Source organism: Dipodomys spectabilis, unplaced genomic scaffold (genome assembly GCF_019054845.1).
Source record: "Dipodomys spectabilis isolate Male_0828 unplaced genomic scaffold, ASM1905484v1 ptg000215l, whole genome shotgun sequence".
Taxonomy (NCBI): Eukaryota; Metazoa; Chordata; class Mammalia; order Rodentia; family Heteromyidae; genus Dipodomys; species Dipodomys spectabilis.
Genome location: NW_024870892.1, coordinates 9554625 through 9570733, shown reverse-complemented (window position 1 = coordinate 9570733; position 16109 = coordinate 9554625). Strand labels below are relative to the sequence as shown.

General features: G+C 52.8%; 1 protein-coding gene across 1 annotated transcript; it reads left to right on the top strand.

The window, feature by feature from the left end:
• Positions 1–1573: 1573 nt before the first annotated feature.
• Plk5 (polo like kinase 5 (inactive)) lies at positions 1574–12243 on the top strand. The gene is made up of 15 exons (XM_042697303.1): positions 1574–1684; positions 2721–2840; positions 2969–3085; positions 4044–4173; positions 4250–4337; positions 4420–4515; positions 5550–5748; positions 5833–5959; positions 6133–6209; positions 7350–7434; positions 8166–8243; positions 8933–9089; positions 10623–10752; positions 10868–10978; positions 12048–12243. Exons 1-15 carry the CDS (start codon positions 1574–1576, stop codon positions 12231–12233), a joined length of 1812 nt encoding a protein of 603 aa, XP_042553237.1. The 3' UTR covers positions 12234–12243.
• The last annotated feature ends 3866 nt before the right edge of the window (positions 12244–16109 follow it).

The window sequence follows — 16109 nt, the reverse complement described above, 5'->3', positions numbered from 1 at the left end:
ATCTCCAATAAAGTACTCAAAAAAACCCAGAAGTGGTGCTGTGGCTCAAGTGGTAGAGTGCTACTCTAGCCTTAAGCACCAAGAGGCTTAGGGAGAGTGCCCAAGCCCTGAGTTCAAACTCCAGGACCAGCAAAAAATAAAAATAAAAAAATACTGCACTTATAGTGTCCATCCTAGATGCCCCCTCCCATTTCACACACCAGGTGGACATATGTGCATTTGGGAGATGTTTCTTGTGTCTAGTGGTGTGACAGGGCCACAATGTGAAATCTGGTATGTCTGGAAAATTCCAAGGCCTGATTCCAGCCACACGGAGCCCTGCTACCCCCTCCCTCCCCATTCACTGCGTTACATAACCTTTAGGGATTAATATTGTGGCTCCAAGAGGCAGCTGCCAGGGTACACACCCAGAGCTGTCCCTTCCTGGACTAGAAAGTGACATGCCCTCCCCAGGCCTCCTTGGGGCTCACCCGGAAAAGGAGGATGGATCCCCGGTTCCAGATCCATGTGACAGTAAAATGACAGGGCTCAGAAATGTCCCCATGGTTCTCAGGGGAGCCTCGGGCCACCTTTTCTCTCCGGCTCTGAAGTCATCAACTCAGAAACATAATTACTCCCTCCCCTACCAGACAGAAGCCACAAACACCAGGGTTTTGCAGCCTTCTTCATTCTGAACCTCCATCATATATGGCACTCTAGCCTCTGTGAGGGCCCCCTTGATCCCTGTTGCCAGGCCTCACTTCCCTTCCCAGCAGCCCCGCCCTGGAGACCTCTGGTATTTCTCTAACTGAAGCCACAATGGTTCCCAGTGCCTGGGGGTAACTCCCCACCCGCAGGGAAGACCCAAAAATCAGACTGGGGCTCAAAGTGCCCTGTGAAGCCTCCATCCAGCTAAAGTCTCTGAGCCTCATTTTTCCTGCTCAGTGAAATGGGCGCACCACCAGTTCCCAACTGGCTGCAAAGCAAACTGACAGTGGCCGAGGATCCCAGTGGCCTTTGTAATCCCAGCTACTCCGGAGGCTGAGATCAGAGGACTGCGGTTCAAAGCCAGCTCCCCCCCCCTTCCCCCGCCCCGCAGCAAAGTCCAGTGAGACTCTTATTTCCAATTAACCACCAAAAGGCCAGAATGGAGTCATGCCTCGAGTGGATAGAGCGCTAACCCTGCCAAAAAGAAAGCAAGAAAGCAAAAAAAAAGCTCACTGACAAGAGCTCCAGGCCCCAAGTTCCAGCCCCAGGATGGGCACGCAGAGCCACCCCCAAAAAGAGCAAAGGGACAGAGCGCGGGATCTTCGCTCCTAGTTGGGCTCCGCGCGCTGATCCCTCCCCATGCCCAGGAGCCACGCTCCCCCCCCCCCCACACACACCCCGCACCTGCAGTTCGCGCTGGGGTTGGAGGGGGGTGGGAGCTGACCCGCCCTGGGGCTTCTGAGCCCCGCCCCGGCCCGCCTCACCCTCCCACCGCCACCCTCACCCATAAAGCCGCGCCCGGGCTGCTCGCGGGCCCGGATCGGCGGCGCTGCGCAGTGTCCGCTCGGGGCGGCGGCGGCGGCGGCGTGCCCGGGCCCCCGCGCAGATGGAGCCCGCGTCGCGGCGGCCGCGGCGGAGGAGCCGCCAGCTGGTGGCCACCTTTCTGCGCGACCCCAGCTCGGGACGCGTCTACCGGCGCGGGAAGCTGATTGGCAAGGTTTGGGGTGTGTGTGTGTGTGCGTGCGTGCGTGTGTGTGTGCGCGCGTGTGTGGCACCCAGAGATTGCTGCCAGGGGGCCTGGATCGCAGCCTGGATCGGGGTGGAGGGGTCTCAGCCCCGAGGGGCGGGGCGCGCGCGCGCCTGGCTTTTGTCTCCGCGGGGGTCCCGCGCTGCGCGTGCACGCGCGGGCTGGGCGTCCGGGGCTGTGGGTATAACCGTTGTAGAGTGTGGCTTCAATGGCGGGAACCGTCTCTGGAAGGCTGTGGCTGTGGAGTGTGTGTGTTTGGGGTGTGAGTGATCCTCTTTAAGCCTCTGTGTGTGTGTGTGTGTGTGTGTGTGTGTGTGTCATTTCCAGGTGTGCGCGCAAATGTGCTAAGCATCTGAGATGTGCCAAACATCTCCGCCCTTGAACATCTGTGCTAAACACCTCTTGAATGTTGAGTTGTGGGTCTGTGTATCTCATCCCTGTTGCTCGTGTGCTGTGTCCACGCATCGTAGTGTGTGTGTGTGTGTGTGTGCACAGCATTGCTCTGGAGCCAGTGGCCTGTATCCAGCGGCTCCAGGTGTGTCTGGAATCAGTGTGTGTGTCTGGCATCTTTGTAGATGTTCAGTGTTGTGTGTGTGTGAGTCTGTGTGTGGTGTGTCCGCGTATGAGGGTGTGAGCTGTGTGTCTTTATGTCTCAGATGTGCGTATGTGTGTAAAAAGTCCAGGCAGCCAGGATGAACGCTGGTGGCTCACCCCTGTCATCCTGGCTACTCAGGAGGCTGAGATCTGAGGGTCCTGGTTCAAAGTCAGCCTGAGCAGGAAAGTCTGTGAGACTCTGATCCCCAATGACTAGCTACAAAGCTGCAGGTGGAGCTGTGGCTCAAGGGGTAGAGCACTCGCCTTGAGCAAACAATAAAACATTAAAAGCCCAGCGACCGCGCCCAGGCCCCGAGTTCAAGCCCCAGGACCGCCACCGAGGAAAGGACATCTTGGCACAAGGTCCGTCGTGGCCCCGTGCTTCTGAAGCCCGCATCCCCGTCTCCCGCAGGGCGCCTTCAGCCGCTGCTACAAGCTGACTGACATGTCCACCAGCGCCGTGTTCGCCCTCAAAGTGGTGCCGCGCGGCGGGGCCGGGGGCGGCGCGGGGCGGCTGCGCGCTCGGGGGAAGGTACGCCCCCACGCCCCGCGTCCCCGGGAAGCCCCCGCCTGTCCTCCCTGCCGGTACAGGAGCCAGCTGCACGCACTGGGCTGGGCTGGAATTCTGGGGGCTTCCTACGTGTGGGGTGCTCCCTACAGGTGGAGCGGGAGATTGCCCTGCACAGCCGCCTGCGCCACCGGAACATCGTGGCCTTCCACGGACACTTTGCTGACGGCGACCACGTGTACATGGTGCTGGAGTACTGCAGCCGTCAGGTGTCCTGGGGGAGGGACCGAGGGCGGGCTGGGGAGGGGAGGAGCCCGAGGAGCTGGGCCCTGGGCTGGTGTGGGCGGGGCTGGACCTGGATGGGCGGGGCCAAGAGGCAGCTGGACATGCCCTTGCTGCGCTGCTGGGCCCCTCTGCACACCCCATATCCCATCTTTACCGACCTGGTTCTACCTGTACCCTCCACCAGTGGACAGTCACCAGTTCCCACGTAAGACTGACCACCTGTCCATCCATAGCCATCCGTGCTCACGCACCTAGACAGACCAGTGCTCACCTGTGCCCAGCTTGCCAGCTTAGTTGGGATCATCAGATCCAGCTGAATGAACTTGTTTCTACTTGCCCTACGTCTACCCCCAGGCCCCCTGTGCTCACTTGAGCCCCTCTTTCCCCCAGCCATGACTCCCTTGGCCCAGTTCAAATTAGCTTGCCTTTATAGACCTCTTAAACATGTTCTGCCCACCTTGCTCAGGTGTACATCTGAGGCCACCTGGATCTTTGTGCCTGAGGCCACCTGGATCTTTGTGCCTAGTGGATGCCCATGCTTTGTTCAAGTCTGATCATCTAGCCAGGTGCTGGTGGCTCACACCTATAATTCTAGCTACTCAGGAGGCTGAGATCTGAGCATCATGGTTCAAAATCAGCTTAGGCAAGAAAGTCTGTGAGACACTTTTCTTCAATTAACCATTGTGCAGTTGGACGTAGAATTGTGATTCAAGTGGTAGAGCACTGGCCCTGAGCACAAAAGCTCAGGGACAGCACCCAGGCTCTGGGTTCAAACACAATAAATAAATAAATGAATAAATAGGGGCTCGTATGTAGCTCTTTTCAAACTCTTCTGTGGCCATGTAGGCCTATCTGAACTCACCTATGTCCTTATCTATGCCCATCTGTGTCCACCTCATCCTTAACCCTGCTTGCCTGTCACGGGGATGTCTGAACCTGCAGTCCCTGGCCCATGTGCTGAAGGCCCGGCAGACCCTGACAGAGCCAGAGGTGCGCTACTACCTGAGAGGCCTGATCAGCGGCCTGCGCTACATGCACCAGCGGCGAATTGTGCACAGAGACTTGAAGCTCAGTGAGTACAGGGAGAGCAACCACAAGGAGCTAGGGGTGGGGGAGAACCTACCCTCACACCAGCACCCCTCCCCCAGGTAATTTCTTCCTTAACAAGAATATGGAAGTGAAGATTGGAGACCTAGGGTTGGCTGCCAAAGTAGGGCCTGGGGGCCACTGCCACAGGTGAGAATTAGGGGATATCTGGGTGATCCAACCCTAACCTGGATCTCTGGCCTTCCTGAGCCCAGATCTCTTTATCTCCCAGAGTGCTCTGCGGGACTCCCAACTTCCTGGCCCCAGAGGTGGTGTCCAGAAAGGGACACTCATGCCAGTCAGACATCTGGGCCTTGGGCTGTATCATGTAAGTGGGATCTTGTGTGTTCCAGGTGTGGGGAAAGTGGGCAGGGCCACCTAGGTGGGACCAGGTGCAGGTAGGTCAGCACCGGGAAGGGGGTCAGGGAAGGTGAATAGGGAGATGGGCGGCAGGTATGGAGCGATGCAGGAGAGGAGCAGGTGTGAGCAAGCATTCGATGCAATTGAAAAAGTATAACACAGGTGTGTCCAGGAGAGCCAGCTGTGGAGGCAGGTGGGCAGACAGATGGGAGTCTGCTGAGCTGCGAGCACAGGAATGAGCAGGTGCGAGCAGAGATATGGGAAAGTGAATGCAGCATGTGTAGAAAGCAGGTGTATGTGGCTGGGTACAGACATAGGTAGGCGTGAGTCCACCTTGTTTTGTTTTTGTCTTGGTACGAGGGCTTGAATTAGGAACTAGGTGCTGTCCCTGAGTTTTTAACTCAAGGCTTGTGCTCTACTACTCAAGCCACAGCTCCATTTCCAGCTTTTTGGAGATAGGAGTCTTGCAGACAGGGCACCAGTAGCTTATGCCTGTGAGCCTAGCTACTCAGGAGCCTGAGATGTAAGGATCCTAGTTCAAAGCCAGCTCAAGCAGAAAAGTCCATGCCATTTTTAATCTCCAATTAATCACAAAATGCTGGAATTGGAGTTGTGACTCAAAGTAGTAGAGCACTTCACTTGAGCAAAAGAGCTGGGACAGTATCCAGGTTGTGAGTTCAAGCCCCATGACTGACCAGAAAAAATAAAAATAGAAAGAAAGAAAGAAGGAAGGAAGGAAAGAAAGAAAGAAAGAAAGAAAGAAAGAAAGAAAGAAAGAAAGAAAGAAAGAAAGAAAGAAAGAAAGAAAGACAGAAAGAAAGAAAGAAAGAGCTCAGGGACAGTGTCCTGAGTTCAAGCCCCATAATCACCCCCCCCCCAAAAAAAGTCTCACAGACTTCCTGCCCATGCTGGCTTTAAACTATGATCCTCAGCTTCCTAACATTATAGGGTTAAGCCACCAGTGCTCAGCCACCTTTTGTTCTTGATTCCCACCTCTTCCAGGTATACCGTGTTGACTGGCACGCCCCCTTTCACGGGGACACCCCTGTCAGAGATGTACCAAAATATCCGTGATGGCCACTACCCAGAGCCTGCCCACTTATCACCGAATGCTCGCCGACTCATCGCCCGCCTGCTGGCACCCAACCCAGCTGAGCGGCCCAGCTTGGACCACCTGTTGCAGGAAGACTTCTTCACTCAGGTGGGGGCGCATCCCGAGGACCGGCCACCCCAGAGGACGAGGGGCTCACAGTTGGGACTGAGCCTGAGCCCTCCTTCTCTGAAGGGCTTCACTCCGGAGCGGCTGCCTCCCCATTCCTGTCACAGCCCCCCCATCTTCGCTTTCCCCCTGCCTCTGGGCAGGCTGTTCAGGAAGGTGGGACAGCTGCTGGTGACTCAATGCGGGCCACCCTGTGAGTAGTTTACCCGTCCACAACTGCGTACTCCCCCCCCCCCCCCCCCCCCGCCCGTGCCCCGGGTGTGCCGCCATTTGTCCACATTTACAGTGGGGGTGGGGCTGAGGGTGATTGGCAGGTGCCTCTGCCTATACCAGGGGAGAGACGCCCAGAGCCTGTACCGCCCTCAGGTCCCTTCACTCCCAATACGGCCTCAGGTCCAGGAGAAGAGGGGCCAGAACCGGAGTCCATGGAGTGGGGCAGTGAGGTGAGCTATTAGGGTGAGGACAGGGGACACCTATAGAGGGTGTCCCTGAGCCCTCTGATGCCCTCTTCCAGCAGGCTTCCCTGAGCACCTAAACAGAAGCTTCCATCTGTTCTGGGGCCCCAAGTCTAGGAGGACTCCTTCTTAGACGTTCTGTACTCACTCACAGGGGCTGGGACCCATCTGTCCTCCATCCTGGTGCACCCCAAGACCATGGGACTCTTCCCATTGCTCAATACTTCCTCCTCCCTCCCTTCCCCCCTCCCTCCCTCCTTTCTCTTCCTTCCTTCCTTCCTTCCTTTCTCTTTCTTTCTTTCTTTCTTCCTTTCTTTCTTCCTTTCTTTCTTCCTTCCTTCCTTTCTCTTTCTTTCTTTCTTTCTTTCTTTCTTCCTTTCTTCCTTTCTTCCTTTCTTTCTTTCTTTCTTTCTTTCTTTCTTTCTTTCTTTCTTTCTTTCTTTCTTTCTTTCTTTCTTCTTTCTTTCTTTCTTTTTTGGGTCCGGTCATGGGGCCTGAACTCTGGGCCTGGGCGCTGTCCCTCAGCTCTTCAGCTCAAGGCTAGCGCTCTACCACTTGAGCCACAGCACCACTTCTGGCTTTTTTCTTTTTGCTTATGTGGTGCTGAGGAATCTAACCCAGGGCCTCAGGCATGCAAGGCAAGCGCTCTACCACTGAGCCACCTTCCCAGCCCCCTCTTTCTCTTTCTTTCTTTCTTTTCTTTCTCTCTCTCTCTTTCTCTCCATCTTTATTTGTGCTGATATTGGGGCTTGAATTCAGGGCCTGGGCACTGAACTTTAGCTTCCTTGCTCAAGGCTGGCACCCTACCACTTGAGCCACACTTCCACTTCCAGCTTTTTGGTGATTAATTGGAGATGAGGCTCACACACTTCTCTGCCTGGGTGAACTTTGAACTGTGATTCTCAGATCTCAGCCTTTTGAGTAGCACAAGTGTGAGCTCCCGGCTCTGAGTCTTTGGTTCGTTTGATCACATTTATTCAGTTCTTATGTATGCCTTTATCCAAAGTGGAAATGGGTCCTTCTGTGGGTCAGGCTGGGAGGGATCTTGGGGGGAATCCTTGGAGCTCCTCAACTACCCAGGGCTGTGTCAAAGCTGGGGGCTGCTCCTCATCTCCGTTTTCTCCAAAGGCCTCCCTGTCCCAGAGAAGGGCTCCCAGCCCTGAGGCTCCCCTCCACCCCATCACACAGGGAACCCTGCGGAGTGACCCGGCAGGTGAGCAGACCCTCATCCTTTTTTTGTCGGTCGTGGGGCTTGAACTCTGGGCCTGGGCGCTGTCCCTCAGTTCTTTTTTTTTTTTTTTTAAATTTATTTTTGGGTCCGGTCATGGGGCCTCAGCTCTGGGCCTGGGCGCTGTCCCTCAGCTCTTCAGCTCAAGGCTAGCACTCTACCACTTGAGCCACAGCGCCACTTCCGGCTTTTTTTTTCTTTTTGCTTATGTGGTGCTTAGGAATCGAACCCAGGGCCTCAGGCATACAAGGCAAGTGCTCTACCACTGGACCACCTTCCCAGCCCTGTCCCTCAGTTCTTGAGCTCAAGGCGAGCACTCTACCACTTGAGCTACAGCGCCACTTCCAGTTTTCTGGTGGTTTATTAGAGATAGGAGTCTCACAGTCTTTCCTGCCTGGGCTGGCTTTGAACCGTGATCCTCAGATCTCAGCCTCCTGAGTAGCTAGGATTACAGGCGTGAGCCACCGGCGCCCGGCCAGACCCTCATCCTTGACTGAGGCCATAGGTGGGTTAGAAGAATCTAGAAACAGGGACACAGATTGTTTCCTTGCTGCTGGCTCCCTACCTCGACTTTCATAACTGACATATAAGCAGAATGGACAGGATTCTCTTGATTTGGGTTAACAATTGTCTGGATATAGGAAGTTACTTGAAGGGACCCCCCTCTTGGGGATGGACCTGTCTGTCCCCCTATCTATGGCTCTTTCTTCCCCCAGGATCTGGGAAGAGCCCACTGCAGGAGGTGGAGGCAGCCATCAGGAAACTGCGGCTTTGCCTGGAGGCCGGCCTCGTGGGTAGGAAGCAGCCCCGCTCTTTCCCTTGGTGTCCAGGAGCGTTGCCTGTATCCCATGCACGAACCTCAGGACATGAGGAGTCCCAACGAGTCCTCGAGTCCTCTTACCGCCATGACAGCACTTGTTGGGGGGAGAGTACCCTTCTCTCAGGGGTCTGAGGGAGGTGTCTGGGGTTTTTTTTGTTTTGTTTTGTTTTGTGGTCAGCCATAGGTCTTGAACTCAGGGCCTTGGCACTGTCCCTGAGTTCCTTTTGCTCAGGGCTAGTGCTCTACCACTTTGAGCCACAGCTCCACTGCCAGTTTTCTGGTGGTTTATTGGAGATAAGAGTCTCCCAGACTTTCCTGCCTGGGCTGGCTTCCAACTGTGATCCTCAGATCTCAGCCTCCTGAGGAGCTAGGATGACAGGCGTGAGCCATTGGTGCAAGGCTCAAAAAAATGGGTAATAAAATAAAACCAAGCTTCCTAATGCTTTGAACACTTGTGAGCAATTTGGGCTCACTCACTTCCAGAGCGAGCTGTCCAGGCTGGGTTTCTACCTGCAAGGCACAGGCTAGGAGATGGTGACTTGCTGTCCTCTCCCCTCCCCTCTGCCCCCTCCTGGACTTCTGTCCACTGTGGGAGCCCTGGGTCCCTGGCCCAGCCTGCCTGGTGCCTCACCCCCATTCCCCTCACCTTCCCTCTGTGCCCAGCCATGCAGGCCCCCCCAGGGGAGCAGCGGCCCATTCTCTGGGCTCCCAGATGGGTGGACTACTCTAGCAAGTACGGCTTTGCCTACCAGCTGTCGGATGGGGGCAGTGGTGTCCTGTTCCGGGATGGTACCCACATGGCCTTGCGCCCTCCAGGCAGGTAGGTTGTAGGGTTCTGGTCCCCTAGGAATTCAGGCCCTCCCTGCATTTCTCTGACGTTCATTCTTTCAGGACTCATCTCACAGCTACTAGTAGGAAAGAGCAATGCCCCACACATGTATGACTAAGTTGATTTCAGAGGGTGCTTTTCTGACTAAACTGGGTGTCGTTGGGAGGGTAGATGACTCAGTAGTGTGGGGGTGAAGGGTCTCTGAAGCAGTGATGGACAAGAATGACAACTTCTGGGGGCGCTGGGGGCTCACGCCTGTAATCCTAGCTACTCAGGAGGCTGAGAAGTGAGGATCACGGTTCAAAGTCAGTCAGTCCAGGCAGGAAAGTCCGTAAGACTCTTCAATCCAATTAACCATTAAATAAGCCAGGAGTGGAGCTGTGACTCAACCTGAGCACTAGCCTTGTGCAAAAAAACTCAGGTACGGAGCCCAGGCCCTGAGTTCAAGCCTCAAGACTGCCCCTCTGGTCTCCCCCACCCCCACCCCCATCCCCACTCCCACAAAATAAAAGATTGGCAAAGAACCAGCTGGAGGCTCAGTGGTGGAGCATTTGACTAGCATTCCTGTAGCTTTCGATTTAACCTCTGGTACACACACACACACACACACACACACACACACACACACACATACACACACACACCAAAAAGTGCATTGGGAATAGCATTAGAGACACAGGGAACAGCATATACAAAGTCTCTGAGATGAAGCGGAATATGGCAGATTTAATGTATGGCATAGAAGCCAGCATGAACCAGACAGTGTGTGTGACAGAAACAGAGACAGAGACAGAGAAAGAGAGAAACTGGTCTTGAATTTAAGGCCTCCTGTTCTTGCTTAGGTTTCCTTCTTTCTTCTTTCTTCCTTTCTTTCTTTCTTTCTTTCTTTCTTTCTTTCTTTCTTTCTTTCTTTCTTTCTTTCTTTCTTTCTTTCTTTCTTTCTTTCTTTCTTTCTTTCTTTCTTCCCGTCCTTCCTTCCTTTCTTTCTGTCTTTCTTTCTTTTTCTTCTTTTTTTTTTTTTTTGTCAGTCATGGGGCTTGAACTCTGGGTCTGGTCGCTGTCCCTGAGCTCTTCAGCTCAAGGTGAGTGCTCTACCTTTGAGCCACAGTACTACTTCCGGTTTTCTGGTGATTAATTGGAGATAAGAGTCTTAACAGACTTTCCTTCGAGAGCTGGCTTTGAACTAACCACAATCCTCAGATCTCAGGCTCCAGACCTCCAGCTTTGTCTCTCCTGCCTTCCTGTGAGGAATAAAGAGTCATTAGGGAGGGGCAGTGGCCATAGCCAGGGAAGCAGAAGATCAGGACTCAGTTGGCAGCTCAGCAGCTGCAGGAGCATTCGCTGAGATGGGGAGATGAAGCAAGGGGTGCATTTGGGACTGGTGGAGAACATGGGCAAGCTAGCGTGACAGTGTGGACAGCGACCTGTGCGGACACTCTGGAGGTGTGGTGGGTGGGAAGGTATCTGGAGGTAGGGAAAGTGGGGGCGCCATGTACCCATGCACAACCTCCCCCCCCTCCACAGCCAAGTCTGTTACCTGCCCACCCAAGGGAAGCTACAGATGTTCACCCCCAGGGCCGTGCCCAGCCCTCTGCGGGCCAAGCTGGCCATACTGCGGCTCTTTGCTTGCTATATGCAGCGGCGGCTTCGAGAGGTGAGGTGAGGTGAGGGAGTGGGTTAGGGGGCACAGGAGCCTGGAAAGTGGGGGTGAGGTCGGGGGGAAGGGGGCGACTTGGTGGCCCTGGCCCTGACCCGGCATGGGTCCGCAGGAGGGGGCCCCATCTGCACCGGCTCCACCTGCCCCTCTGGGCCTGGGCCTGCTGCGATTCCTTGCAGCTCCAGATGTACTGCTGCTTCTATTCAGCGACGGGACAGTACAGGTGAGCATGGGGACCCAGAGCGGTGGTGGGGACACATTTGGGAGCCCCAGAGGCGTTTGGCCCCTGCAAGAAAAGTAATTAAAAAATGACTGTCCATCATCTTTTTTTTTCTTTTTTTGTCAGTTGTGGGGCTTGAACTCTGGGCCTGGGTAGTACTATCCCTGAGCTCTTCAGCTCAAGGCTAGCACTCTACGACTTGAGACACAGCTCCACTTCCGGTTTCTGGTGGTTAATTGAAAATAAGTCTCATGGACTTTTCCTGCCCAGGCTGGCTTTGAACTGCCATCCTCAGATCTCAGGCTCCTGAGGAGCTAGGATGACAGGCGTGAGCCACCAGCACCTGGTTTAATTATTTTTTTATTGTTATTATAAAGATGATGAGCGGGGCACTGGTTGCTACTCAGGAGCCTGAGATCTGAGGATTGTGGTTCAAAACCAGGATAGTTCAAAGCAGGATAGTCTGAGACTCCAGTTAACTAGCAAAAGGCCAGAAATGGAGCTGTGGCTCAAGTGGTAGAGTGCCAAGCTTGAGTGGAAAAGCTAAGGACAGTGCTCAAGCCCTTAGTTCAAGTGTGTACTAGCATGTGCTCATGCATGCGCACATGCACACATACACACACACACGCACACACACACAGACACACACAAATTGTCCTTAAGTGATCCTACTTGAAGCTAGGACAGTGATACTTACTGAGGAGGACCTAGGCTTAAGTGTGTGTGGGGGGGAGGGGGGAGTTGTCCAATGATCACAGGCAGCAGAGTCTCCAATCTGAGCCTCAGTTTCTGACAATACAGTGGGAGACTTGTGGTGGGGGCCTAACATGCTCACTTACCTTTACCGTTCAAAGATGGTGTGCTACTTGAACCACACCTCCAGTTCTGGCTTTTTACTGGTTGATTGGAGATAAGCGTCTCACAAACCTTCCTGTCCAGGATGGCTTTGAACCAGGATCCTCAAATCTCAGCCACCGAGTAGCTAAGATTACAGGCATTAGCCACCAGCACTTGGCTATAGTGGAACCCCAGGAACTCCACCTCCCTTTGACACAGGCTCTTTCCCTCACAGGTCAACTTTGGTGCAGCCCAGGCCCAGCTGGTGGTGAGTGGGGAGGGGGAGGGGCTGCAGCTCACCCAGCTGGAGCCAGGCCATCCGGGCACCTGCTACTCACTGAAAACCCTTCGGAACCATGGCTGTGACCGCACTGTCCACCAGCGCCTCCATCTGGCGCTTCGCCTCCTGCAGAGCATCTAGTGCCTGATGATCTGAGTAGACTCTGCAGGACTGGGGACCTTTGCTTGTTTCTATTCCTGTTGCTGCCAACATGACTTTCCAGTCTAGACTTTTGTTGGGCATTGTTCTTTTTTCTTTTTTTTAATGAAAGAAATCTTGATTTGTTCTCTTCTGTCTGGCTCTGTTTGGGGAAAGAGGTGTAGGAACTTTTTTTGTGTGTGTGTGTGGCAGTTCTGGGGCTTGAACTCAGGGCCTGGGCACTGTCTCTGAGCTTCTTTTGCCAAGTCTAGCACTCAACCACTTAAGCCACAGTGTCACTTCTGGCTTTTTCTGTGTATGTGGTACTGAGGAACCAAACCCAGAGCTTCGTGCATGCTAGACAAGCACTCTACCACTAAGCTACATTCCCAGTCCCCGTAGGAACTTTCTCAGCAAGCATTAAAAAAAAAAAAATTGTGCCAGTCCTAGGACTTGAACTCAGGGCTTGGGCACTGTTCCTGAACTTTTCCACACAAGGCTAGTGCTTTACCACTTGAGCCACAGAACCACTTCTGGCTTTTTTGTTTTGGTAGTTTAGTGGAGATAAAAGTCCCATAGACTTTCCTGCCCTGGACTGGCTTTGAACCACAGTCCTCAGATCTCAGCTTCCAAAGTAGCTAGAATTACAGGTGTGAGCTTACGTTCAATTCTAAAAGCATATTTTCTTTGTAATCAGGGGGGGGAAAGGCAATGAAGATTGAAAATAGTGCTTCTGGAAGAAGCAGCTGCCCCCCCCCACACACACACATGTGCAAACAGCACCTCACACACGAGGATCCGCACAGGCCCCGTAATGTCCCCTTCCTACAGTCCACGATGCTTCAGATGAGAACAGGGAGCATCGTGAAACTGGTCTCCCTTCCCAGACCTGCCAAGGACTCCAGTCATGTGGCCCTGATCTACAGGCTGAGTGCTGGTTCAGCTTCTATTGAGGTGAAAACTGTCTAGGCCACCTCAAGAAAGCTGTGTGTGTGTGTGTGTGTGTGTGTGTGTGTGTGTGTGTGTGTGTGTGTGTGTGTGTGTGTACATACTGGGTCTTAAACTCAGGGCCTGGCTGCTGCCCCTTAGCCTTTTTACTCAAGGCTGGAGTTCTACCACTCAACCACACCCCACTGTCAGCCATTTGCTGGTTAACTGGAGATAAGAGTTTCACAGGTTTTTCTGCCCAGACCAGCATTGAACCACGATCCTCACATCTCAGCCTCCTGAATAGCTGGGATTATAGGCAGGAGCCACCAGTGTCCAGCTCTGGTCACATCTTGACAGCAGCCTTGTGGAAGCCTTGGAGGCAGAGTTCTTCTGAATTCCTGACCCCTAAAGCTATAAAACACACACATTTACTATTGGTTTTATCCATTTGTCCTTGCGGTGCTGAGGGTAGAACCCAGGACCCCACCCCTGATCTGCAAGTGCTCTACTACTGAGCTCCTTTTTGGTTGTTTTAGGTTACAAATTTGGGAAGGATCTGTTGTCCAGTGATAGACAAGGATATATAACAACACAAAGAACGACCTGCTTGCTCCATTTCTTCCCAGAACACTTGTTTCTGGGGAAAAAGAAGCCGTTTGAGCATGTTTGACTGCTGTCTTGCAATCTGACCTACCTACTGTGTTTATTTCTATCTGTTGGTGGGCGTCAGAATGGCAACAATCTGTGAGAATATCCCACGCCTGAAGCCCACAGTGGTTTATTAAAAATAAACCAACGACAGAATATATTAATTTTCTAACCTCCCGGGCCGCTTCTTATTTCTAGGTATGAGAACTTCAAAAGATTAAAAAAAAAAAAAAAAGCGCCCACACCACCCTCACACTGTTAAGCTTCTGAAGTCTTCATTGGAGGGGTTACCCATATGCCCTCAAGAAATAGAATTATTAGCCTCACTGTTTTGGATACTGGTGAGGTTTGAAATTTCCAGAAATAGCAATAAATCCATTCCAACCCTGGCTAGAATTTTCTTTTTAGGAAACTACTGAGAGAACACTTAACTTTGAGGAATGAAGGGGAAACTCGTCTGAGAACAGTCTTCAAGGTTCAATTTTACGCTTCTCAGCCTGAATTGACCTCTGGACCACCTCCTCATTGGACTATTGAGGGCACCTGACATACTCTTTCCTCCAATCCAGAGCAAGCAAAGGTGGGGCCAGAACTGTAATGTCCCCGCCCCTGCAGGGAATTGCCATGGCAACCTTTACATCACAAAACTTTCCTAGGGTCCAGGCAGACCTCTGGGCTACTCACCTAATGTACTGGTCCCTTTATTTTATAGAAAAGGAGGTCATGCTTTTCCTCACTATATAAACTGCTGGAGAAGAAAAGAGTGCTTGTTGTCAGTCATTGTTAACCTCAAAGGAAGATTTTAAAGCCTTGATTCCAAGAAATTATGTTGACTAACAAAAAAATCCAATTCCAGAGCAAGTTGCTGATTGCTAACACCTGTAATCCTCAGGAGGCTGAGATCTGAGGATTGTAGTTCAAAGCCAACCGCAAGGAAGTTCCTGAGACTCTTATCTCCAATTAACCATCAAAAAAGCCAGAAGTGGAGCTGTGGGTCAAGCAGTAGGGTGCTAGCTTTGAACAAAAGAAAACTCAGAGAGGGGCTAAGAAGGTGGCTCAATGGTAGAGTGCTTGCCTTGCATGCATGAGGCCCTGGGTTCGATTCCTCAGCACCACATAAGCAGAAAAAGCCAGAAGTGGATGCTGTGGCTCAAGTGGTAGAACGCTAGCCTTGAGCTGAAGAGCTGAGGGCCAGCGCCAGGCCCAGAGTTCAGGCTCCACAACCGACAAAAAAAAAAAAGAGAAAGCTCAGAGACAGTGACCAAGCCCTGAGTTCAAATCCCAGGACCAACACACACACACACACACACACACACACACACACACACACACACACACACACACACACACACGGTAACAGGGACTTCTACCCATGTGACAAGAGAAAAGGTACTTAGCTCACTTGCTTTTTTTTCTCCTTTTTTTTTTGTCAGTCGTGGGGCTTGAACTCTGGGCCTGGGCGCTGTCCCTCAGCTCTTCAGCTCAAGGAGAGCGCTCTACCACTTGAGCTACAGCGCCACTTCCGCTTTTCTGGTGGTTTATTGGAGATAAGAGTCTCACGGTCTCTCCTGCCCAGGCTGGCTTTGAACCGCGATCCTCAGATCTCAGCCTCCTGAGTAGCTAGGATTACAGGCGTGAGCCACCAGCGCCCGGCTTTTTCTCCTTTTTTTTTTGGTCGATCATGGGGCCTGAACTCTGGGCCTGGGCGCTGTCCCTCAACTCTTCAGCTCAAGGCTAGTGCTCTACCACTTGAGCCACAGCGCCACCTCCTTGCTTTTTTTCCTTTAAATCACTAAAAATAAAAGCAAAGGTTGGTGGGTCTCAGATTTAAGCAGAATTTAGGTTATATTATTGTGTAACTTTATTTTCTTCTCTTAATTGTCTTGGGGCCTGTTCTGGGGCTAGCACTCTACATTTGAGCCACACCTCCTTTTTCTACATTTTGCCAGTTAATTCTCCTGGATTTGTTTGCCCAGGCTATCTTTGAACCACAATCCTCAGATCTCAGCCTCCTGAATAACTAGGGTTACAGGCGTGAGCCACCGGTGCCTGACTCTGTTCTTTTTTTTTTTTTGTCGGTCATGGGGCTTGAACTCTGGGCCTGGGCGCTGTCCCTCAGCTCTTCAGCTCAAGGCGAGCGCTCTACCACTTGAGCTACAGCGCCACTTCCGGTTTTCTGGTGGTTTATTGGAGATAGGAGTCTCACGGTCTCTCCTGCCCGGGCTGGCTTTGAACCGCGATCCTCAGATCTCAGCCTCCTGAGTAGCTAGGATTACAGGCGTGAGCCACCAGCGCCCGGCT